The sequence below is a fragment of the Aulonocara sp. 'chitande type north' Nkhata Bay genome, linkage group LG6, assembly GCF_057382095.1.
Source record: "Aulonocara sp. 'chitande type north' Nkhata Bay isolate Kocher_YH1m ecotype deep benthic linkage group LG6, A_spYH_male_GT1.1, whole genome shotgun sequence".
NCBI classification, from domain to species: Eukaryota; Metazoa; Chordata; class Actinopteri; order Cichliformes; family Cichlidae; genus Aulonocara; species Aulonocara sp. 'chitande type north' Nkhata Bay.
This window is the reverse complement of record NC_141349.1, coordinates 18,506,032-18,532,900: the sequence shown is the minus strand read 5'-3', so window position 1 is coordinate 18,532,900 and position 26,869 is coordinate 18,506,032. Positions and strand designations below refer to the sequence as shown.

At 40.8% G+C, this 26,869-nt stretch overlaps 1 protein-coding gene across 8 annotated transcripts in view; it reads right to left on the bottom strand.

The window, feature by feature from the left end:
* The window catches only part of lrba (LPS-responsive vesicle trafficking, beach and anchor containing), a 176,200-nt gene that overhangs the window by 36,826 nt on the left and 112,505 nt on the right, over nucleotides 1–26,869 (bottom strand). For all 8 annotated transcript variants that reach the window (XM_086295381.1, XM_086295382.1, XM_086295384.1 and 5 more), the window contains 6 exons: nucleotides 12,931–13,048; nucleotides 12,622–12,724; nucleotides 11,025–11,140; nucleotides 10,770–10,882; nucleotides 5,062–5,202; nucleotides 3,761–3,880 (listed from right to left, as the gene is read on the bottom strand). In XM_086295381.1, coding sequence (XP_086151507.1) covers nucleotides 3,761–3,880; nucleotides 5,062–5,202; nucleotides 10,770–10,882; nucleotides 11,025–11,140; nucleotides 12,622–12,724; nucleotides 12,931–13,048 — 711 coding nt within the window. The remainder of the gene's footprint in view (nucleotides 1–3,760; nucleotides 3,881–5,061; nucleotides 5,203–10,769; nucleotides 10,883–11,024; nucleotides 11,141–12,621; nucleotides 12,725–12,930; nucleotides 13,049–26,869) is intronic.

Below are 26,869 nucleotides of genomic sequence, written 5' to 3'. Positions count from 1 at the left end.
CCAGTCTGGTGCAGGTCTACAATACTTTTCCTGGTGTCCTTCGAAAGCTCTTTGGTCTTGGCCATGGCGGAGTTTGGAGTCTGACTGTTTGAGGCTGTGGACAGGTGTCTTTTATACAGATGATGAGTTCAAACAGGTGCCATTCATACAGGTAACGAGTGGGGGACAGAAAAGCTTCTTACAGAAGACGTTACAGGTCTGTGAGAGCCAGAGATTTTCCTTGTTTGAGGTGACCAAATACTTATTTTCCACCCTGATTTACAAATAAATTCTTTACAAATCCTACCATATGAATTCATGGATTTTTTTTTTCACATTCTGTCTCTCACAGTTGAAGTGTACCTCTGGTGCAAATTACTGACCTCTGTCATCATTTTAAGTGGGGGAACTTGCACAATCAGTGGCTGACTAAATACTTTTTTGCCCCACTGTAGATCTGAACATGATGTCCAAGAAGATAAAGGGTATGTTCACCCCTGGGTCTGTGCCTCACAAAAGGTGGCCCTGAACCAGTTCAAATAATCAAGGTACCGCCCTCACATGTGAAACAGTGCTGTGTGGGTGTGAAAGGAAAGAAAGCAACTGGGCTGGTGCTTCTACAGATGTCAGGGAGTAAATAAGTAGAAGCTTTACCCCCCCAAAAAAAGAGTGTAAAGTCCTGTGAGTCTTGATCAGCATAAATTTGATGAGTGTGGTTTTGCAGACTCCAAGTCAAACTGTGGGCTAAGGGAGGTGGACGGCCTCCCCAAATTAAAGCACATTATGTTACAACTCAAAAAGCCCTTTTGAAGTGTTGAGTAACTCTTTAAGAAGAACAAGAGCAGGGAAAATAAACACAACGAAGCAGCACTGCTTTTGTATATAGATAGAATTGCTGTATTGTTTTCTGAATGGCAGAATTATTTGTGGAAATTACATGACGCTGGTCTGTTGTAAAAAGCCTCTGAGTGCACTCGGCTGTGGTTTCTCCCTATTCTGATGCAATGATCATATTCTTTGTGTCTAAGAAAAGAAAAAAAAAAAAAAAAAGGTTCACTTCTGATTTTCCCCTCTCTTCCACAACAACAAAGAAAAGTCAGCTAAATTCTCGTCTTACTATGATGATTTTATTTGGCTGTCACAAACAACACAGCATGTTTTCAATCTGCACGAGAGTGAAGAGAAATGCAAGTATGACAGGAGATGTAACCCTATATGTTTAGCCATTTGTCATTCTAAACAAAGCAGAACTTGCCACAGTGAGTATAAACATTAAGATTGTGTTTGAGCTTAAAAACATGTAGATAAATCAACAACGCTTCCCAGGCTTTAGCTGTTGTGTTATTGTTGTGGGTACGTCTCACAAACTTCGACACAATCAGGACACGGGAAGGTTCAGTTCTTGGCTGTGTCATGCAAATAAGGAAAGGAAAGTGGAGCGTGAAATATATGGTATTTTGCATTTTTCCCCAATAGACTGAAAAAAATGAAGGGAAAGCAAAGTGCCTTAAAGTGCATTCTGTCTTATGGTCAGCAGGGGGCAGTTGCAAAAAAAGTCAGATTATAAAGCATCTATGGAAAAATTACCCTTCATCCTATTTGACTGGGGAAAGCAGTAAACAGTTGACACATGCATTTATACTTTCAATCACTAATTTATATTCTTAGTGAATAAAACAGGATGATCATTTCCATATTATAGTCCTCATTAGAGTCCAAAAAGATGCTGTAAGATGAGTGTGATGATGGGCAAATTCTGATCTCAAGCCAATAAGACAGGACTTCACAAACCAGTGGGTGATGACTTGGTCCTAATTCAAATTTTTAATATACAGTCCATGTGCTCTATGAAGACTTGACAGGTTTTGTGTAACAAAATACATAATTATATGAACTATAACTATCTATAACTACATTCACCTGCATATACAGAAAACACTATAAAGAATCAATTATGGGCATTTCTAAGGGAATTTGGTGACAAACATGTTAATAACCTAGCATTAGAAATGAATGGCCTACCTTCAAAACTAAGTGGGGATTGGCTGACAGCTAACACTCAAAGCAAAAAAAACCAAAAAACTAAACTCGGAAGTCAAGAAGCATTTTGAAAAGATTCAATTCTTAGCATATGTAACATGATCTTTACAAATACAAGCAAATAATAACATTCCTCTTATCAAATTAGCTGCACAATATCTCCCCCTCTCATTAATGGGGTGAAAAGATCCAATCAAATGAGCAAGCAAACACACAGCTTTAAAACAACACGGCACTTCCTCACTTCTGAAATCTCTTCACTCCACAAAAGCTGACCTAAAACTAAAGGTCACCTTCTTAACGAGGCCTCCTGCTCACCCGGGTTCACCGGCTACAGCCTGCTGTAAATTTGAGCAGGAGAGAGCGGCACCCGTGCACGCACGCATGCACATACCCCAACGAAACCTTGAGGGCTTCGCTCCCCAACACTCAAGCCTGCCTTACATGGACCATTATGTGCAGTGGCCCTTTTGCTCCAGCCTGGTCAGAGGCCAGCCCCTCTGATCCCCAATCCTGTCCTGTCATGGGTCACTGGAAGGGGCTTTGGCCTCTGGGCTCTCCAGCTACACTTCCACTGTTGCTACTTCTAACCCCTCTTCTCTTGTGTCTCCCCCTTCTGATGCCTGTGGGCTGAGGCTAGGGGTCAGGGGATTGGGGGTGGCAGGTCATTCTAGCGTCACCCAGGCTAGAGACACATTGAATCTAGGTGTTGTAGCCCATTATCACCCCTTCTTTAACAGTGGCGTATGAAAACACAGGGGCTTTTTGCCCTCTGGCAGAGACAGAGGGTTGCCATCAATGGTCCCAATACTAAAGCTAAATGGTGTACTTACCCTACTGAATTGATACATCTCACTCCTAATTCCTCTACTGCTTAAAAGAGGAATTAAGCAATATGGATGCGACTGGACTGCATCCAGTTGGTTGCACACATTCATATTTTGAGCAAAAACAGAAAAAGGAGCATGAATGTGTGCATCCAACTGGATAAAGTCGACAGATTTTCATTCAAAATATGCTAAAAATTCAAGCTGAACATGGAAACAAACTGACGACGTCCAGATTTCCTCTTTGTTTTGATCTGAAGTTGAGCTCTCACAGTTTGATCCACATTGACAGGTTGAGACTAAGAGAGCAAACTAAGGCTGTTGTTGGGCTTTTGCAATCAAGCATTGGCCAGCTACACAGTAACACAATCCACATGTTTTATCAGAGGGATGCGGGAGGGGGGTAAACGCAATCAAGCGTCAAAACCCCCAACACCACTGCTGTTCCCCCATCCAGTGACCCAGTGCCGGGAGAGCAAGCAAAACTCAGCTTTGACAGAGAATGTCTGAGTGTAGTTGTAAATGTTTTAGGAGAGCAGTTAAAGTGTGCGCTGGGGGTTCGAAGGCGCTCGGTATGAGAATGACCTGTGCCGTTTCAGGGTAGATCCGTCGGCGCAGCAGAGTTTGGGGGCCCAGTGGGCAGGGATTCAAGTCCATGTTATAGCTGACTGAATCTGAGACAGACGGCTGGGACAGATGAGGATTAAACCAACGCTTTGATCAGAAGAGCAGGAAGCTATCATTGTGTAGGGACAATGATTGGTAGTGACTGGACATTACTCTTTTGAAACCCTCTCTTTTTTATGTGTGTTGGACTTGGATTTATTCTCCTGCAGCGCTCGGGACTTTATCGTCCAACTTCTATTATTTTTGTCCCCAGATCCATTGTGAGCATGCATAAGTATGAATGGTACCTTAACATCAGATGTGTCTCTCTGGCAGTTCCTCCAAGCCCTGGATACTGAGGAGAAGGTGCGGTCAGCATGGTCAAACTTTCCTCCTTGGAAGTTAAGGAAGAATGTGGTGAAGGGTTCCTGGAAATTATAAAGGTTATGGTTAAGAATATAAACTGGGGAGTCTACTCCTATAACTGAAACCACCCAATTGCTTTTTCTGCAATGAAAACATGGTTGTCAACATGTCTACAGTTTGAATACACTCTGTCAATATATTTGACCTAGAATTGACCCTTTCTGCACACCCTGTAACAAACTTAAAGCCAAAAATGAACAAGTAAAACAACAATATTCCCAGTGTGCTACTAAAATCAATGCACATGTGCTGCTGATGCATTTCTAATCACGTATAATCTTGTTAGGGCAGATCAATAGCCATCTCTCTGATGCACGGGCACACTGTGCTGTACCACAGCTATAAACTAATACTGTAAATAGATAATTAAGTCCAGCCTGAAATGACGCAAGCCTCATTTATTTAATCTTTTTAAATGCTGGGACAGTGAGCAAATTGATCTTGTAGTTTATACATCAGTGTAAAATCTTACAAAATACACAGTTACTACACAAACCCATTTTCATTTCATATTTAAGGTTAAGTTTGATCTTTAAGCGAGAGTTATAAATGAGTGCTTCTGGTAAAGTGGCTTTAGAGTAAGCTGGCTAATGATGTGCAGAGATCAATGAGGTAACTCTACTGGGAGTTACAGAGACAGTGAGCTACTGGGACAATAACAGCAGAAAACTGCACGTTGGAGAAACTTAGTAACCTCCCTCTCCCCAGAGTGTAGTATGGAAAGATTGATGGCATCCATTCAACAAAGGTACTACAAGAGAGCACTCTAGTGCAAAATATACACCACTAATGTGCTTCAAAAACAAACAAAATCACATTTCAGTACCTGTTATTAAAAAGAAAAACCTTGAGAATTTGCATCAAGGTGAAGGTCAGACCTTTAGGTGCACTGCTTTTGCTTTTCATTTATTATCACCCCATGCATGCATGCTATGCAATATTTAGCATGCATATACTCTTAATTTGATAAAATCCTAGGTCTAATTAAGAATACATTCATGACCTCTACATCATGAATGTACTGTTCATTAAAAAGAAGAATCCAATTTAAATACTGCGCTTAACTACACTTTTAAAGAGCAAGGTGAAATTCTTGCACAAGCATAATTATTTCATTATTTTCCAGAATTTATATTAAAAGTCACGAATGCTCCTAAACACTCCAAACGTGCACTGCACTTACAATACGTAGCAGCCACATCAGGGTGAAGCTCGAGGTGGAGTAGTGGGTGCCATAATGGAACTTCGGCACCTGATCATCCTCCCAGGTCTCATATCGTTCTGAAAAGAACGCTGCCCTCTTGGGGTTAAGAGCACCGATGGGCTATAAATATAAACAAACAAAAAATAGGTCAAACATGTTAAACAGCTAAACTGAAAAATAAATAAATACGACAAAACAGATATTAGGACACGATAGATGCGTGAAAGTAAAAAAAACACAAACCAAAAGCAGGGAGGCAGTACTGAATTTTACTGTGAATACAGGGACCACTCACTGCTGCATAATAGTTGCAAGGCGAATGAAGCTAATAACCATTGTGCTATCTCAAATGAATATTAGATGATGTTTTCCTTCAGACAGATCAATCCTTTCCCACAGAGTGCTTTTTAGAGGCTGTGAAACCGAGCCCCTGCAGCTGTAGTCTGTCAGAGAAAACTAATGTGCTCCAATGAAAGAGTGCCTACTCAGAATATCAATAGCAAGGCTGTGGGTTCCTTTAATTTTTACTTTTATTAATCTGTAACTAATACACTGGTCACCAGCCCTATTTATAGTCCAGAAAAAAAATGGTTAAATTGCATTAATTTTCCATTGCTCTTAAAAAAAAAAAAAAAAAAAAAAAGCCAATAACCCTGTGCAGCTCGCCTATTATTTAAATACTCATTTATAGAAATCACTTTCAGGCTGGTTCAATTTTTATTAGTCTTCTGCAGGCTGTGCCTCATTCCCTCGAACCGCTCCATCATCTTGCTCCCCCCCACACACACACACACACACACACACACAGCAGATCAATGGTAATGGAATGATGCCCTTTTGAGAATGGGGGCCTAGTAGGGTGTGGATCAATTGGATCTCTTTCATATCATAGGGTGCATGTCACAGCAAGACACATACAGGGCAGGTCTATGATATTGATCTGTGCAATGGCTACTGTTTTATGTGGGTGTAATGGTGCATGCTTGTGTACCTGTGTGTGTGTGTACTGGGAGTGATGCACACGGTCCTGCAGTTATTGCTGCTTTTTTTTTTTGTTCAATGCATGCATTTTTTTGGTTATTTTGTAAATAGTGCTCCTGTGCGTATGTGCATTTACACAGCGAATTGCCTTGTGCCACAACACTGTGCAGATCTATGTTGACAGTGATACACTGTGGGCTTCCTCAGGGCCACTGGGGTGGGTGAGTACACACAGTGAATTATACATCACACCCATTGGCCTGATTTATAGCCCTAATAACAGTCGGCTCATTAAAAAAAGAAAAGGGAGAGGAGGCATATAAAAAAAAAAAAAAAAAGAAAAGACTGAAAGTGCCACAGTGACAGGGAGAGAGGGAGAATTGTGTGTGAGGGCACGTGGGGGCTGTTGGTTTGCTCGAGCCCGACATTGTTTACTGCTGTAAATTACTGTGGGGCTAGCGCTCTCAGCTTACAGTAGCTACAACAAAGCGGCAGCGACGGTGCCGTACATCAGAGCAGAGCGGCCGGCGGTGCGCTGATGGAGCGCCTGCTGCTGCCCCATCACAGATTGACCCAATACGTCGTGGCAAAGAATAGCACTCTGATGAGCTCTCAGACAAATGAACCGATCACATACTTTTAACTAAAGGGTACACTACAGAAGAAAACTGAGCCAGAGTTTTCAGTAAAGATGGGGAAAATAATGCTGAATTAGTCTTAATCTGTTCTAAATCAAGAAGGCAGCTGCAGATGGTGTAACAGTGACATTTTAAAACTGCTATGGTGAGATGTATTTAAAAAAAAAAAAAAAAAAAAATTATATATATATATATATATATATATATATATATATATATATATATATATATATATATATATATATATATATATATTTTTTTTATGTATGTTATCCTGCCTAAACTCTCCTCCTTACCCAAATAATCAGAGGTTTGGGAACTCAAATATTTAAAAAGTAATTTTTTATATGTAGGCATACCAAGCGAAAAACACTCCCTCAAGGAACAATAAGCACCTTCCTGAGAAACTATTATAAGAACATTACCTAGTGCTACGTTGCTTTTAAAACACTAATGGGTCACCGGTGATGAAGTATAATGGCTCACCGACGATTTGAGCATCAGTAGGGCTTTGAGTCATAAATCACAAGAGCCTTTTGAAGAGAGTGTTTATGTATAATGTCCTATTTAAACAGTGAAAATGGTGTGGAGGGCCTGGGGGGATAAACATATGGGGCGAGTACGATGAGATCAATACACCATTAGCTCATGTGTCTGTGAGCAGCACGTTATAGCACAAAGGTACACAAGATGCTCAGTAAGTCCTATTTTCTTGCTATGTAAATGCAGAGTACATATTAGATTAACAATTGTTTGAATTATTTGTTTCATTAAAAGCACAGTAAGAGTGGATTTATTTATTTACATATTTTTGCCTTTTATGAATAGATGAAAGCGTGCCTTTGCTGTAAGGACACCTTGTACGAACACTCAAGAAGTTCAAACAGATCAAATAACAATTTTCTTTTGTAAAAATCGCCCCAAAGATGAATTTTATCTGTTAAAATGTCAAATTTAGGTTTGGTTTTGTTATATAAAGCATCTTTATGAAGAACAAGTGGATTTTTGTGGGGAGATGTGCGACAGTATGCAGAGCTGGGGTGCAAAAAGGGGTGGAGGAATAAAAAAAAGAGGTGTTAAAACACTTGCAGTCAGATCAAGCGAGAGCTTATCGTGACTACAATGTTATCTCGGGGGTCGGCGTTTGATGTCAGGTTGAGGTTAGAGTTTATGATAAGAAAGTCCCTGGGGTCAGAATGGCTCTGGTAGCAAGGAACATAAATTCTGTGTGGCCTCTGTTGTGCTGGGAATGATGACAGTGTGTGACAAACACACACACACACACACACGTTCATAGCAATTTGGCTTCTCAATGTCACTGGAGGCTTCGCAGATGACCTGTTTCTACAAGAGACAACCACCAACGTGACATTAGAGGGGGACAAGAGAGATTTGAAGGGTGAGGAAGAAAGAGAGCACGAGAGGAAAACAGAAGGAGACAAGAAAGAAAAACAATAGAGCGCAAACAAAAGAGGGGAAAATGGGAAAGTAAGCACAGTTTTGAATGGTGCAGACACACACACACACACACACACACACACACACACACACACACACACTGCAGAACTAGCTGAAGGTCACCAAATATTAGGTTGCAAAGAAAAGAAACGGGGAGCACAAATGATTGTAGGTGCAACATCGTGTGGTGGGGGTTTGATTTGAAGGGCTGCACAGAGCTGCTTTGCCCTTTTCCAGACACCGCAGTCTGGCACGGTCCAGTAGTCATACATTAATATCACACGCGTGTCAACAACATGAATAAAACAGATGTAATAAAGATTGGCTCTGCTCCCTCCCCTCCTTCTTGCTCTCTCTGCTTCCATTCTGTTCTTTAAAAAGAAAAAGGGTTAAAGGGATGGGAAATAATGTTGTTCTCCCTTTCTCACACTCTCTCCTCCTCTTTCTTTTGCTTTCTGATCGTCTTTCTGTTTCTCCTCCTTTTACCCAACTCTCCCATTCATTCAAGTCCCCGGGGTGGCGAGGCTTGACTGAGCACAGAGGCTGAGCTGTCCAAACTCCATGGCAGTGCAAAGGAGAAGAGAAGGAAGCAGAAATGAGCTAAGAAACCACGCGGGAAGGCTGCGTGGTTTTTGTGCCTGTGTGTGTATTGGTGGGGCAAATACAACTGTCACATTTCACCCTGTTGGGTAACATCAAGCAGGATAAACATAAGAATTATGCAGCTGCTTACAGTGGATAAAAACTACACTGGGAGGGATAAAAGCCGAGGACGGAGACACAGAGGAGCAGATTGAAAGTGAAAGCAGGACTGGAGAGAACCTAAGGGACAAGATGTTTGAATCTATGTGACAGGGAAGTGTGAAGGAATGAAAGTGTGAGGAGATGGTTCACTTGTGTTTCATAACTGTGGTATTTGTGCAGGACAATAGCGTTGCATCTGGATTATATTCTGCAGATATTTGTTCTTCCTTTCATTTCCAATGGTTGATGGCAGTTGATGGACTTTAATGAATGCTTGCATAAAGAAACAGCAATACTAGGCTTGCTGTCCCCTAAATAAATAAATAAATTTAAAATTGCTGCCATTACAGAATTTTCTTGCAAAACTAAACTAAATCTGCATTGTCCTTTTGAACATAACATGCAAAATGCCAGCAAGTCAAGTTGATGGTGGCTCAAAAAGTAGAGCCAGAAGGTCACTGGCTCTTCCTTTCTGTACCCAGCCAACACAGTGAACCCTAATTTCCACCCATGGATCCATCTGTGTATTAGTAACATATAACATGACGGTATAACATGTATACCGTCATGTTTGAACAGGACTGAGCGAAAATTATGAAGAGTTTTTGGAGAGTCTCCAAGAAATGCTAAAACACATTATTAGGGAAACTGGACTTCCTAGATCGTCTAATCTCACCCGAACCAATGCAGACTCTAATTTACTTACTTATCGTTTTATTCAAAGAGCGATATCTTTGAAAGAAGACCAATATGTTCCACTTTGTCTCATTAAAGGACTACCTCCACGTCTGCACCTGAACAAATGACCTCCAGCATACCTCTAAAAAGCATTTGCTCCAACAGATCCCCTGTCCATTAACACATGCTTTCTTTTGCTTCCATGGCTGATTTATTCAGTCATTTTCCTACCAGGAGCTTGACACTCGCTCAATCTTCCCACTCTAAAACTAATCCTGAGTCCTCCCACCGCTGGACTGTTCATCCACCGACGTTAGCTGACAAGCTAAGGGGTGTGCTCTTTTATTTTTTTGCCTTTTTCCATCTGAGTATGTACGTGTAAAAGCGAGGGAGTTAATGGGAGTAAATAATTGCGTGACTACCTACAATTATGGGGGAGAATCCTTTAGCGATGCGAGTGTGTGTATTTATGTGCCAGGGAGCATTTCAGGGCAGGTTTCATTGTTTTAAGCCCAATCACTCGATGCCTGGAGCTACCAGGGAGTATTACTTCACTTCCTGCTGTGTTGTGGAAGGTCAAACTTGAAAGAATTCAATTAGGAAACTTTGATTTATGGCCAGAAAATGATAGCTAAGCCACAAATTAGGAGCTGCAGACTGAGAAGATGAGGGGCTTACATATGTTTTAAATGCAGCAGGTCAAGATTGCCTGAACTAGCAAAAGTCAACAACTAATCATACAGATTAGATGTAATGAATACCACTTGCAGTTTTGGGAAATTTGTCACATTGTTACTCAAATTTCATATATCTGTGAGCTGATGAAAACTGTGCAAATCACTGCATATAGAATCACTTCATCAACATAGATAGCATGACGCTAGTAACATAAAAAGTTTCAAACTGCACTATTCTATCAATTCTTCTCAGACATCTGAAATACTTGGGTCGTTACATGGGAAAAATGCTCTGCACGTGTGGAATCCTAGCAATCAGCCACCGGTGATTTAAGAGCAGGTTCACTAAACTATGATCAATGGCAATTACAAAGCAACAAAATTGACTTTAGGAAGAATGCACACACAGTTATCTGTGTGTTAATGCCCCCCCTACTTTTTCAGGGAATTAAGAAGAAAAAAGATCCATTATAGTGAAAACAGGGGAGAGGAGTCGTCTCCACGCTCTTACCTTAGACAGATCTCTAAAGTTGCTGGGCAGAGTGAGGTCAAGCTCCTCTGATTCATAGTTGGTGATGACCCATGGAAAGACTGGGTACTGGTTTAGGTCATTATAGGTACGGCCTGGAGGGGAGACAGCACGGGGGAGAGGGGCGACAAATATTGTTAAAAAAAAAAGTTAGCATCATAGACTGTTAAAATGTCCACACCACCTCTGTGTTACACCCTGCAATAACATCACACAGGTGCTGAGCGGTGTCCTCACCAGAGATGGTGTTCAGAAACATCAGGTACTCAAAGTTGGATATTTCACGGCGCTGCCAGCGCTGAGTCATGTTGGATGCCTTGAACAGCTGCTTAGGTGTGGCCAGAGAGATGCGTCTATAAAAAGAAATGGAAAGCTCGATATTAAAATCTTTTGTAGCCGTTCAAATCACAAGAACAGCAGACTGCAAGAATAAAAAGCCCCAGGCTTTATTAGACTTTTGCAATCCAAATGTCATTTTATGAAAAATCTACCGAACTTACAGTCTTGCTAATTAAGAAGACAAATGCGCAATAAATTGGGTTGAATACACATATTTACGTGCATGTGTACACACACACAGGAGGCCCCAAAGAATGATGTATGCTGCAGGACAAAAACGAATGACCTCCAATCCAATTAAAACAAAAGAAAATGATGAAATTAATCAATGTCAATGTGTGAGATTATGGTCATTAGGCCTTGCCAAAGAAAAGAAAAAGAATGTGAAAACATGACTTCCCAAACACAAGTGTACTTTGACACATTTTTTATATTGTCACCAAGCAATTCTGTACATCCTTTGAACTGCTTTAAATGACATTATAAATAGATATGGAGAAGTAAAGGAGAGAAAAGAAGGAATGCAAAACTGGAAAAATGGTTGAAAACAGAGGGATTAGATTAAATTATGAACATATGTTGGACTTTTGCTTTAATTTGTGCATCTGTGTGTGTGCATAACTCTGGACATGAAGCTAAATTGTGCTGTGCTGGCTGTATGAGCTGACGTGCACCAGGTTGCCCTGAGCAGCCGTCCTCAGGTCGTAGAGGCAAGGTGGCCGGCAAACTAGTATGATTAATGAGCCGAGCACACACATTCACCTGCCCTAACCCTGTGTGTTATACACACAAACTCTCCTACACCCACACTAACTCATTACTGGATGCACTTCCTCACTCTACTTATCACACAGCCCTCACTGTTATGTTGCCACATGTCAAATTCTGTGATGCTTAATACCAAAAAGTTACAAAGAAATTAAAAATATCATCTTCTCAAAATACAACTCAAAAATCCCATCAGACGGGCTCTGGCACACCTCAGATTAAAAGAGCCAATCACAAATCTTTAATCTTATCCACATTTTTTCCCCTCAGATTGAATTTTTACCATCACCAAAGCGTCTTGAAAACTCTGTCTTGCTGTGAATTTTGTGCAAGATTTGTGCAAAACCAACACCATCGGCTCCAGCAATGCGTGCACACAGAGTGGGCATGATGTGAGAGAGGGCTGGGGGAAGGTGTGTGCCCTGCAGGCTTACAAGCAAGTATTTATTTATTGGTGGAAATAAATAAATGAACTGGACTATGTTTGTGTGAAGCCAATTATATCTGGGGGGAGCGGGGTAAGGAGTGGGAGGGAGATTAGTGGCCAACCCCATGTGTACATTTTTGAGAGAAACAAGAATAAAAACTATTTGAAATTTTAAAATATTTGCATAACACCACCATAGATGTTCCATAATCCTCTTCTGCTCCCCAGTTACCATTTTTAACCCCATGAGATTGTACTGCAACAGCAACAAACACAACAAAGCAATCGCGCACGTCTAACCTGGTCTGTGGAAGGCCAAAGTTCGTGCCCACGCCAACACGAGGAAGACTGTGAACCACCTTCTTTACCGTGGCTGCATCTGGGAAGTTGAACATGACTGCCGCTGCAGAGAGGCACAAAGCAACAAACAGTTATCAAGGATTATTTCTTAAAGATTAGAAATCACAATAATGACAACTTTTGATTGCCATTTCTCCACAATTATTCATTAAAAAAAAAAAAAAAAAAAAAAAAAAAAAAAAAAGGTGTGTGTGTACTCAATAAGAAGGTGAAATGGTTAGGCATAGACAATTATGGGGGATGCCTTACTCCTGTTGGCCATGAAGACTTCCAAAGCAGTATTCTGCAGGAGGTAGCGTCTGGAAAAGACTGCACGAATCTCCGAGAACAGCCATTTTCCATGAAGACCTTCTGTGTAGGCTAGAATCTGGAAAACACGAAAGAGAAACCAGAGAGATGTGGATTCCAGTTAAATAATGAAAACAGAGCGTGCAATGGAAATTAAAATTAAAAATTAAAAGAAAAGGAAAAAAGAAGAAGAGAAGGGAAGAAGGAAGGCGAACAGACCAGAGGGCCGGGTTAGTTCATTTTTCACAGTGATGGCGTGACGGCTCGAAGAGCACGATTAATGTCTTATATTGATCAGTCTCAATGAAAAAGAGATTCCTTTAGCGAGAGAATGGGCGCTATTCAGCCGGACGCTGTGAGGGAAATGTTCTGTTCACTAAAAGATCATCTATTAAGCGACAGTTTGCTGTGACAAGAAGCTATTTTATGCAAAACATCTGATTACAACTGGTCTCTGCATTTCCTAGGAGGTAACTGACACGGAGGTCAGACGATATTATGTTACTAAGCTCCACATTTAAAAATGCTTCGATGAACTGAGCTTAATCTGTCCCCATGGAGACCGCGGTGGCTGTCAGAGTGACTTGTTCTGACGGCTGTCACAGCTCCTGACAGACCCGCATGCTTAGCCCTGCCCCTGTGATTTGTCCTCATACTAATCCAGCACTTAGGTTGGCTACTAACCTACTTAGCACTGCTTTGTTAACTAGGTTTTTATTTCAACCTCTGCTTTTGGTTTCAAAGGTGCCCGCTGTTATAAGGCAGAAAGGTAAAATGAGCACTTCATGTTGTTAAGATATGATTTTGCAGCATCTTATTAATCAAAGGTATTCAAATTTGAGCCGGCACGCTGGGCTTAGTGTTAAGCTGAAGGAGCTCATTAAAGGCAAGGGGACAGAGAAGAGGACCAGCTGAGGCCTTCAGCTAAGGAGCGCTTCCCTCGCTGTCTCTCTGAGGAATAAGACCTGCCTGCATCACAGACTCACTTCAAAGTCTCTGGAGTTCAATTAAATGTGGATTAGTGGCCTGGAGAAGCTAGCCAGCACCGCATCCTCCTGCCTCCCATCTCTCTCAAGGCAGCTCAGATGATTTAACCAGTCACAGCCAGCCTAAAGCCAAACCCATTTCCAAGACTTTGTTTGTTTGTTGTAAATACAGTGTAACACAATATTAGCTCTTAAGTTCAATAACATCTTGATGATAAATTTTATAAAGAATTTTTTTTAAATCTTCAACATATTTAATTCAAAAAATAATTTTTTGGCATTGGGGAAAAAAAATATGCTTTTTTCCCTATTTGTAAACTAACCAGCCTTACAAAATGAGCTGTCCTTACACTTTGGCTTTGATATTTATTATTATTATAAAGACAAACCATTGTATTCAGTCAGCTCTAGAGATGTTGGGCACAGATTTCATTACTTCCACCAACATTAAGTTTATTGTGCACCAGGTACAACGAACCAAAGAAGGAATGGCATGGTTTTAAAAATAAGCAGGAGCAGACAAAGAAAAGGGTAGCACCAAGGTTCAATCCCCAAAGAAAAAAACCTAAACATTTATTTTATTATCAAATTAGCACAAAGATAAGCTCAACGGAATCTTTAATGCATTTAAAACAGTGGATATACTATGCGTGCAGTATTCTCTGAGGCATGCTCATATTAAATCCAGGTCAACAATTGCACTTTCAGATTTGTTGGCTACTAATTCATCAGCAAAATGGGGACATAAGTTGTGATCACTTTTGCTAGCTGAGATGTTTGAATTTTGATGACAAACAAAATCTACTGGTTTTCATCGTTTCCTCTATTTACAAACGTGACAATAAGCTGATCATGTCGAAACACTACAGAAGGAAAGACATTTTTTTCTGTTCTTCCATCAGATCGGAAAAGAGAATCCAGTCTTCAGGTGTTTAATAAGTGAAAGCTTGAAGTATAACTATTCACAACTAAAGAGTGGTTTTACATAGATGCCCAGTGATAAACTAATGAAGCTGCCAACTCTCAGCTGATAGAAAGATATGACACAAGTGAAAGCACCCAGATATATTTCACTAGACTGATGGATCTCCTGGAACTCAGCTGTAAACAGCGTGCTGCTCTCCAAGATCATCATCCCGATCGGCAGCGCCCTCTCCCTTGCAGATGAAAAAGCAGAGTGTGTGACAATGAGTATGACGAACTATCTGTGTCGTAATGCTCGAGCTGTTCTGGCCACATCTGGACAAATTACATTGGTGTGGAGGTTATTGTCCATGTTGGAGTTATGGGTGCATCAGCTTCATCTGTAATATATAGTAGTGGAAGCTTTAAAGAGACGGGAATGCTACAGTTACAGCACAAGGGAAAATAATAGAGATTTCAGACTATTGCAGTCTTGAATCGCAATTTAATTACACCATCTCTGGTTTACCATCTATTGAATGTCTGGTTTTAAAGTGATAATATTAATAATGAAACAATATATTATTATTATTGCGGCAGCAGCAAATTGATCGGGAGCTGATCGTTGACAGAAGCTGTTTCTTTGAGGTTTCATTTCAAGTGGAACGATATCCACGGGCACAGGTTTGGAGCACTCCGAGATCAATTTCACAGCGTCACGCGAGAGGACACAGCCAAACAGAAAACAAAAGAACCGGTCTTGATTGCATTGCCTTCTCTCCATCTTCCTTGTTCAACCTGTTTGTGCAGCGGGCTGCGGCTCATTTCTGAAGCACTGTCGTTTGTCTTTGTCAGATGCCCAAAAGACTGCGGAATGAAGAGGGACACATGAAGAGGGGTCGGGTGACTGTGGCTATGGTGTGTAACCCCACACACACACACACACACACACACACACACACACACACACACACACACACACACACACACACACAAAAAAGCTGTCACCACTGAATCTCACAGACAGTCTGTGCCAGTGAATCCTCTTCATCACCCCTCGCATCCACCCCTCTTACCAACCAGAGCATCTTTAGAAACAGAGGTAAAGCCAAACACAGGGATGCTAATGGGTTAAATTGAAACTGTACTGGATTAAAGAAGAGTTAAGAGAGCAGAGGAGCAACTATCAGCAACGTGGTTCAAGATAGATGAGGCTCTCAGCTGCCTTTGCAGTCAGGCCGGCTGAGTGGGTGTGTGTTTTTGGGCTGATAAGACCCTAGAGTTGAAGAGGAGAGAAGCCACTGCCAGCAACCAATGATCCTTATTTGTCATAACATGTGAAAAAATACAAATAAAATATCATTTGAATATCAATTGTGGTGTTTTAGGAAATAAAGGTTTCAGAATTGCACATAAACAGTGTTTGATGAATGGCGGAAGCATATTTGCATGTTCGGTTTAATCTACTATACATCCTCAAAGGGGAAAAAAGAGGTGATTGAAGTTCAATTTGTTGCCTCTTATTAAGTATTTCCACATGGGTGACTCAGTTAAAGGATAATGGATGAGGGATTTATTATTACCTTTTGGTCAAATGAAGTGGTGTGGGAGATAAGGTGATGAAATTAATGAGCGGGAGGAAGAGAGGTGATCCATCAACATCAAAACGCAGACGAGGGACAAGCAATACTGCAAGAACTTGAATAGAATTCATAAAAAATGAAGAAAAAAATGTGCATGCAAACAAGGGAGGCTACAGATTCCTTAGATGTCTTAAAAAGACTTCCAAGTCCCATGCTGTTTGTGACTGTTTCCACTCGACTGACCACAGAATCAAGCAATCTGCAATAAACAGTTTCAGTGAACCGAGTCACTTGCAGCGAGTTTTTATTTATTTTTTCACTGCTGCATCAAATAAGAAAGAAAATGAAGAGAAACATAAATCGGCATTTGATGGCTTTTCCATACTCGTAGTATTTCTGCGTATGCACCTTGTAAGTTCAGTTATATTCCCCTCTACTCGGTTCTTTACCCTCCCTGTTCGCTTTAACCCCCGCCCCCTCCGACCAACACACACACACCTTTCTCTGTTCCACACTGGTAAACGAGGCCGTGTCACCCCCCATCAGTAAATGAGTTCATCGGACTAACGAGCAAGCAAAGGGCCCCGACACACTAACAAGGGTCTGTTGGCTGCATGTGCCTCTGGACCAATCAGGACCCTCATCAGCATTGACACAAAGCCTCCCCGAGCCCTCTGGAGCCAATTAAGACAGATTTTGCTTTTGAGATTGAGTGATAGCAAAAAAAAAAAAAAAAAAAAAAAAAAAAAAAAAAATAGAGGAAGGGAGACTGATGGACCGAGAGTACCACAATGGAAAAAGAAAGAGCCACACAGATCCGCACAGTTTGAGTGTAAGGCTTCACGAAAACATGCACAAGCTTTAGTCGTGACTCACTGCAGGTTAAAACTGTGTTTTGCTTTGTTTTTGGCGAGTAGGTGTTTGCAGGTTGCATTTGGAATAAAGTAGGCAAAGCTTTTAAGAGGAAAGCAATGCTCAACACAGGAACGCTCGATCATGTGACCTTAAGAGCAGCCACATGACTCCTCTTTCACACTCCAGCAGTTGTCCTCAAGCCTTTGTGGCTTTGAAAGCAAGTGCCTTAACAAAATGCAAAAAACATGACTCTACCTCAACTTATCCATGTTCTCCACAGAATTTAAGAGAAAGTGCATCTGAATATGCAAATAATATAGAACACTTAGCTACTGAAGTAATCAAGAGTCAGTTTAACGAAACTAATGTTTCTTTGGGTTAAATTAATAGTATTATTTGACTGATTTCTATTCTTCGTATTTACCACAGAGGACAGAGTGGTATCAATCTTCCCATCTAAGCAAGTTAAGAGAATCCACATTTTTTCCACAAACTTAATAGGTATATTTAAAAAGGAGCAAATATATTATCCATTAAAACTAGAGAGCATCTAAAAGAAAGAGTGATATGAAAGTCAGTGTTGAATATTAGACATCCTGTCATCATGCTGCAGGAACAGCTAGCCCAAAACGAACTGATAATCCCAGCTGTTCTACAGCTGTGTAACTAGTGTAATGTGTAATCACTGGTCACACATAACGTTCTATTTGCCTTGAGGGGAGTAAAACAAACTACAAGGTCAGAAAAAAAATAAACACAGCTAAGAAGCTGTGCTGGAAAGTGAGAACTGAAGCAAAATAAACAGGCCCAGCTTGCAGCATGTGTAGGGTTATGAAGCCTAAAGACTCAAAGTATTCAACTCCAAACGTCACCCAGCAAGAGTTTGTGCTCCCTGAAAGAAAGTCCCCTTTGAAAGGATCTTTGGGGCCACTTAGTCTGAATTTAGCCTAATAAGGATTAACTCCCCCCTTTTTTCTGCCCTTTTCACTGTTTGCTAACAGGTTAGCCTTTTTTCTATCTTCGCCTGCTTGGCCTTTTTGAAGTGGGAGACGACAAAAAAAAAAAAAAAAAAAGTCTTGTGTAGATTTAGGGAAATGCTGCAGTGGTCTTGGGGTTAATTGGTGGTGAATTAAAGACTTCAGTGCATTAAATCATTAAAAATTCTACCTTGGGCATAAGCTATGAGGACAAAAGCCTTAGAAGTGCCCCAACATATAATAAGATACCAAAGTGGTATTAATTATCACTTACTGGCAGTAGCAGGTATATACATAACACAAGCCCCAACAGAAACTATAAGTCAAAGCCTTAGTAAATGACATATAAAGCCTTTAACACCAGGATTTTAGTAAATTACAGTTTTCCTTTAAGAATGGCAAAGAACATAAAATGGAAATTTTATGCTGATATATTGAACATCAGTGCTTCCTTTTCACTCCATCGCAGGCTGGACTGAGGCCACAAAGGGCTCAAAGGTGATGGGTAACAAAGGATGGATAAGTGAAGAGAAAAGGGCTGTGAAACTGGGTGCAACAAATACAGAATCTCTAGAGCATGTTATGAAAAAAGTCAAAGAAAATTAAGATAATTTACTAGAATTGTGTAACAAAGAAGTTCATATAGAATGCACACCTGCACTATGGCTAAATGTAAGGCCTTTCTGATATTGCTGAGCACCTGTTGACATGGACGGGACATGAAAGAGCTTCTATACACTCCTGGATTTGTCAAGCGCATCAGTAAATGCTAGCACATCAGGGAAAGCTGGAAAAGAATGTATACGCTTTTCACTGACACTTGGAAAAATCAGGGAGACAGCCCGGAGCCTCCGCTAAAGCACAGGAGCTCTTTAGGACTAAATGCTGCTGGACCTCTGCTCTCCTATAAGCTGCCATAGCAAACATCAGACAGGTTAAGATCACCGACCGGCTCCCATCGCATTCTCCCCGCTTTCCTTCAGTCTCCCATTTTGCCATTTAATGAAGGATAGGCTTTTTTGGGGGTATGTGTGAGGCTTTGCTAAATAAATTCTTCTCTAATCCAGCTATTGTCAGCAGCTTAAGTGGGTGTAGGGTGAAAAGTACACCCCTCTTGGGGAATTTTGGGTGGGTTCTCCGAAAGGATAGATGAAGAAGAGAAAAGGCCTTTTTAGTGGAGAAAGAAAAATGTTGTGGAGAGTTAAAATATTTGTACGTGACTCAATTGGTGCTCCAAATTTATCAGTGACAAGCACTTTCAGCTACACTTGGAATGACAGAAACTGAGTCAACAACCGTCTTCAATTACGTGTGCACACGGGGTGTTATCCCATTGCTGACTCAGAACACAGGGCATTAGACGCTAGTTTAAATACTGAAACTTGACTGTTCTAAGCCAACGCTTAAGCTAAGGTTTCTTCTTTGCATAACGAGCTCACAGGGTATCACAAGCTTCAATTACGAATAATACTCCAAGCACCTGATAAGCATAAAAAGCAGTTTCTGATCTGATCTGCATGCAGCGTGTTAATGGGCAGGTAGAGTAGAGCTAGGTCTGCAAGAGAACTGCTGAAAATGCATGTTAGCTTCATCTGCAAATAATGCACATATGAGCAGTAGCATCAAACAAAGGGGTGACCAGCAAAATAGCAACAAAGAGGAGAACCCCCCCCCCAAAAAAAAAAGTATAAGCGTTGCACAAACAAACTGACCCACTTAATCTACAAATATTAAGTCATGGTCCTTGAAGTTTCATACGTACAAGTTCAATTTTAAGTTAGCTTCAGCTTTTTATTCTACCATGGAGGCTGAAAAACGACGGGGATTGCTGATCTAACATGAACCACTGAAAAAAATCAAAGATCTGTGGTGTAAAACAAACATGTTTATTGATGAAGATGTCAAGTTAAAACCAAATCTGATTCACGATTAGGGTTTGATTTTATTCAACACTGTGTTTGAATTGTTTTGTATTGTTGCTATATTATATTCCACAAATCCACTTTACTCTTCCACTAGAAATGGAGTCTTGGATGAGTGAGTAATCTCCAGAGCATCCCTCTGGTTGTGCCGTTTAAACCACACTGAATAGGTCATTAACCATGATGAGAATAGAAGTACAAGAATTTAACATTCTGCTCTCTGGCACGCAAGATGTCTTTACACAGATTGTGCATCAGTGTTATGAGGTCGCACATATAAAGCAACCTGTTCTTGACTTTTTCGAAAATTAAAAACATGCGTTATGTTGATGTCAAGCAATTTTACCTTTGCATTTGTAAGGTAACCAAAAAAATGGAGACTTAACATAAATAGCTACTTGCTTCTATGATCCATGGATCTCGTTTTAACTTTTGATATGCAGCAGAGAGCTTTCTGACAAACCGAGAGCACATTTACAATGCCAATTTCCAATCAGCATGGCTGGACATCGATCTTTCAATCAAAGCCGCGTGCCTCTCTGACCTCAACTGAATAGCAGAGGCTCGTGAGAACAGCAGGTACACAGGTGCTGATTGTAATATCAGTAGCCTACCAGGCAGACTGGCATCCATAAACAGGCCTATCCATCAGGCTGGTGCGTTGCCTTTGACGTGTGTGTCAGAGGCAGACGAAGGGAATAAATGATGGAGAGAGGGGATCAATCAAAGGAGGGGAGGGGGAGGCACCTGCCCCCTGACTGGTCCAGTCAAGCCCAGAGATGGAGCATGATGGAGGGGCTAGGCTCAGGTGCAAAAAAAAGGAGGGGGTAGCTCTTTGTCTGGAGATGCTTGGTTAAGTGTGAGCCAGGTCAAAATGGCCACAGTGGTCTGTGGATGTGTTAAGGTCCAAAGTCAGGTCACAAACAGAGAGAGGCTGAGCGTGTTTGTGAAGGAGGTTGTTTAGAGCGCCTGCCTGTGTGTGTGTGTGTGTGTGTGTGTGTGTGTGTGTGTACGTGTGTGCGTGTAAGCGCAAGGAGGCATTAGTCATCATTATGTGGTGAGATGAGACTGTCTAATGGTTCTTTACGTGATTACCTATGTGGCAATTGTCTTTCCCTGACCTGTCCTACCTGGTTACCATTTGCAGCACAGATGCATCGTCGGCCTGTTTTTCACAGGAGTCACGCTTTACATCGCATTGCAAGGGTTACAACAAAAACAACACAAAAATGCTTTGACTGTACTAAAAAAATTCAAAAAGCAAGCTGAATGATAAATAATTATTATGTGCAATATACCTGGATGTTTTAATTGGATTATAACACTGGTAGAAAAACGCTGAAAACAAGACTACAAATCTAGGAGCCACACAAGCTGCTCTGAAAAGGTTTTTTAGCAAAGCAGTGTTTAATTCTAATGTAAACATGCTAAAAACTATCATTTTAGTATGATGAGCATATAATGAGCGTAATTTAGCAATGAATGCTACTCTCACTACTCTCAAACCGACGTTTTGGACAGATTTTGGAGAGAAAGGGAAGCACACATTCTGATTGTGGCTCTGAGATTTCAAGTGCAGTTTCAAGTGCATTTTACCTGTCAACCTCAGAAACCACCAGCAAATAGAAAAACACTGCAAGAGCACAGAAAACACAGCAGAAGCTGAATAAAACAATGAAAGAAAAATAGTTTAACCTCCTAGGACCTGGCGTCCACATATGTGGACATCACATTTTGGGTTATGTAGACTAAAATACTCAATTTTGCTCTACCTGGGCCTGATATCCACTTACGAGGACATTATACTGCTACTGTTCTATCAAAATTTTAAACAAATATCCTCATATGTGGCTCTTATTTTTCTTAAAAATGCATGTCGTGGAAGAGTTCGGGTGTTAGGAGGTTAAAACTTAAAACTTTAAGTTATAAATATAAATGGTAAATGGCCTGTATTTATATAGCGCTTTACTAGTCCCTAAGAACCCCAAAGCGCTTTATAACATGAAAAATAAATCAAAGGAACAGGTTGGTGACACTAAAGGAAAGTCGAAGCATCACCAGAGTCATGAGGTTTAAACCTGATATGAATGTTTGTAAAATAAACAACACAAAAACCTGATGAGATATTTCAGTCTGGACCAGTGTTGGGCCAACAGTAAAATCAATACATCTAACAAAAGAAACAATAATCAGATAATGGCCAAAATCTCAAAGATGTCTAATAATAATTGCAGGTTTAATATATGCAAAGGGTCAGATTCTGAATGAAGGGTCGATGTCTCGATATGTCTACTGAAGACTTCAAGTTCATTAATCATCAGTGACATAGCCTTATTCAGCTGGATGTGAGGGACTGTACACAACAGTCCATGTGGTTGGAGACCCAGTATCAGCATGCAAGGGTGCTTCACCTCCTACTGGGCAAACAGAAATACAGTTCAGAAACCTTAATTTGGTGTTATCTCCTATAGTTGGCTTAAATAATTCCAGATTTCCCACATATGTATTTTTGTTGACAAGTTCCCAAATCTGTGCGGTAACTTGACTTAAATTGAGCATTTAGATTATTGGATTCCCCAATGATTGGATGATCCAAAGTGGGCTGGGAAGAAGGAGCCTGATTCTTGACAGTAAACTGGCCGTGGATGTTGGGAATTTAAAGACAGAGAAAATCATTTCACGCTTGTGAAATCTGTCTTTGTTAAGGAAACACTTCATGCCTTCCACCTACTGTAATTACTGCACCTGAGAACCGGGCAGAATGCAAAAGAGTGAAGGAAAGTGAAGGACTAGAAAGAGAAAGGTCAGCCTAACCCTTCGCTCTACTAGTCGTTGCCATAGTGTGGCTGAGCGATTTATTGACAATCTCAGGATGTGCTCCAACCAATAGAGTGGAACAGTATGAAGGAGAGACAGTGAGAGGCCAATATGAATGAGTGAAAGGATCTCTTTCCTTGGACTCATTGATAATGACATACCTGCTTGGGCTGTCCGTTAGTCCTATAGCACACACTACTTAGGCTCTAACTGGAAAATCAATAGGCTCCTCTCTCAGAGACCTCTGGCTGCCATGGCTCTTTGTGATTGGCAGCTCCAGCCAAAGGTCGTCCCTGGCGACCACGAGGGTTTGGTGGAGCAAGCAGCCGAGGGGGTGGAGGGGGGGTGATCCCTGCAGTCTGACACTTTGGGAGAGCTTAACGATATGGGACTGGTTGCTACATAACACACCAGGGTGGTTTTCCTTGACTGAATGGTCCTTCATTCAACTGCTTGAACCAACCCTGGGTAGCCGTCACCACCCCACTAATTAGAGTTACCAATGTCTTCTCAGTGGGGATTTTATTATTGCGTAGCGCAAGGCTGGACACTGACAAAACTATTGACAATCTTTCAAATGTTTTCCCATCTCTGTTTTTGTTTTTCTTTTGGAAGAAATATTTTGGAGACTTTGTGTGAAAATTTTAGGGGTATTTTTGTAGCAGTTTGCGTACAGATAAACTGATGACTTCATATGAGGCATATAAACCAAATGAATTCGAGTGAAGGTATTTTGACGTTTAATAATGTGCAATACTTTGTAAATCTGTCTGGTCCAGCGAGGGATTAATCGTTTACATCTCTGCCATCAATTTCTTTACAAATGCTGTGTCACAGTTCTGATTTCGTAAATATACCAAGTCACAGTACACAAGTTGATAACAATCCTCAATCTGGAAAAAATTTAAATTAAAATAAAAACAAAATCTCATCTTCAAGCACTTTAATGATCAATGGAAAGCATAAACATATTTCAATGTTTGCAGCTCCTGCAACACCCCCTTCAGTATTTTCACCCTTTACTTTATTCAGCTGTTAACACTGCAAACTCCAAACACAGTACGATAGCATGGAGCACGCTCAAACTGCACTAGGAAGGGTTACAAACGCCATCCAATCAAGCTTTTGCAGATATTCCCTTTAACCAATCAGCTGGGGGGCAGAGCGGATTTCACTTCCTCATACATGCGATATTAGCAGTCTCCAGGAGAGGCTCTGCAACAATAACTCTGCATGCAATATTGATGGCTGGTGTCTAAACGCAGAGAGGGTGCTGTTAAACACACACATACACAGGCAAACGCACATCTGCTCTGCTCCGTGACTTCATCAGTTCTGCTATCTGCCGAGCAGATGCAGAGGCCTGCCAGGCAATTAGATGCCTGCGATGATTTTCTTTGAGCTCTCTATGGAGCTAGCAGCTGGCTCCATACGGGTACGGGAGACGGCAACAAAACGTGTGAACAAGAACATCAAAATTTACTCTCTCGGTTCACACGTGTGCGGATGTTACTCATGTGCAGTGTGTGTGTGTGTGTGTGTGTGTGTGTGTGTGTGTGTGTGTGTGTGTGTGTGTGTGTGTTGGGAGGCAATGAGTCACTTTCCCTGGACCTATCATGTTTCCAGAGAAATAAAGAGAGCAGAAAAAAAAGGAATTACCTAAAACTGGCAGCAGTGCTACTACACCCCTCACTTCAAAGTACAAAGCAAGAAAGGAGATCAGTGTTAATGAGTGCAACTCGACTCTCAGTTTACTTTAGTACTGATTATTGAGACTAACTATTAAACAAGTAGATGAACCAAATAACCCAACTCTCACCTGATAAGGAACCAAATGTATCTTTGAGGCTTTGATACCAATTTTAAACTAAGGTATACAAATATTGTAGTTTATGCTATCTGGAAAGAGCCGATAATTGTGTGAAAATGGCAAACTCAAAGCAAGAACAGAGAGGGGGGGATGCGTGTTTTTGTCTAGTTACTCATCAGCTGGCAGATATTTGTGCAGTCAGTTTTGCGCTTACGAGGGGATGGCTGTGGAGTCGCGCAGGCTTGGATCAAAGAGCTCTTTGACAGGATCTTCTCTACACTCAGAAATGAGAAAACCTTCAAGGAACACTGAATGTTTTCCAGAGATGTACAGAAAAACGTATGAGTGACTGAGTGGGGTAAATGAGGTACAAACAGTCGGCATTTGCCGTTCATATATATAACAGTATATATGAAAGAAACTATGAGGAGTGTTAAAAAAAGCAAAGAAAATTCTAAAATCTCTGCTCCAACGTGTGCTGACTGCGTTTCTGTTTTCCAAACTTCGATGGACATGTAGTAAGCTGAAATATAATGACGCCCCTATTCTGACATATGGCTGACCTTTGCACTTTGGCTGAAAAAACGATTTTATTAATCCGACACGAGGTATCCATTCTATAATAAAAATGAACACAGTGGCTCAGGAACGCGTGGTGTGATAAGTGGGCCCGAAAAGATCCCTAGCGTCTATATAAAACTGTACGTTTGTGTCACCGTATATTTCATTAAACTAGGCTTAGCATCTCCTTCATAATATTTGGACACTTGCTCTCCAAGTAGAGCCGATTAATCTCTCCGGAGCTGCGAGCTTGATAATAAACAGTCATCCTGAAATCACACAGCCAGACATTTTTTCTCACTTATTTCATCTTTTACTAAATTCCAAAGCCACATTAGGATAACGGCTGCTTGAGGGAAGACCTGGCGAATATCAGTTTAGTATTTTTATCAGCAGTATTTCACAATAAATCTATGTTTGGAAGCCAAAATAAAATGTCACGACGCACCAGCAACACTTCCCCTTGAATGTTTTCTTGGTGAGGAAAGTTAATCCGACACTAAAACTCTGTGCTATTATCTATGGGGGTCGGGGTGGGGGGGTGGGTCCTGCTAGGTTATTATTAATAAAGATAAAAACTCACTCATAGAATTTAATGAAATTAAATGTAGGGGGGTTTTAGCACTTATTGCTACACCTACATGAAGCAAAATGTGCTGTTTGCACAGGAGGCAAAAGCAGTATATCGTGTGTGTGTGTGTGTGTGTGTGTGTGTGTGTGTGTGTGTGTGTGTGTGTGTGTGTGTGTGTGTGTGTGTGTGTGTGTGTGTGTTTTAAACACATCTAGTTTGAGCTCAAATACTAAAAAAGGTCTCAAACGTCTTTTACAATATAGCTAAAAAAAAAATTACACATCATGACTAACTTCACACTTCTCAAAATTATCACCACTTGTGGAAAACACAACATGATAAAGTCCAGAAAATGTGGCAACTGTGAAGGTTGGCTCATTAATCTGAGGCTTTTCTGAAATGTTTATGTCTTATTTCAGTATCATTTGCATAGTTTGGCCACTTCATATCAGCGGATGGCTCCTGGGAATCATTAATGAAGCAATATTCTGCCTTATCTATAATTTAGTAACAAGTGTCAAAAGTTTCCTTTATTTTTCTTATTTTTGTTTTTTACATTTCATTTGCAGGAAGCTTGGAGCAAACTCCATATTTGACTCTTTGAACAAAAATACAGCAACCTTATTTTCTCTGCAGCCTTCAGGTTGCAGATGAAACGCACGACAGATTCTCTATTAATCGGTGGCAGCCACAGCAGAAGGCCTATTTGCCTCCTACCAACATTCACTCCGAGAAACACCTTCCACACGAAGCTTCAAAAACGATGCCTGATCGCCGCTTATTATTGATTTTATTTCAAGAAAATGAGGTTACAATAATCGACAGCAGTCTTTCAAAATTCTAGGCCTAATCTGAGATGCTTTGATCAAAATATATGTTTGCATAAAATTAATCCAAATATTTAAACTCATTTTT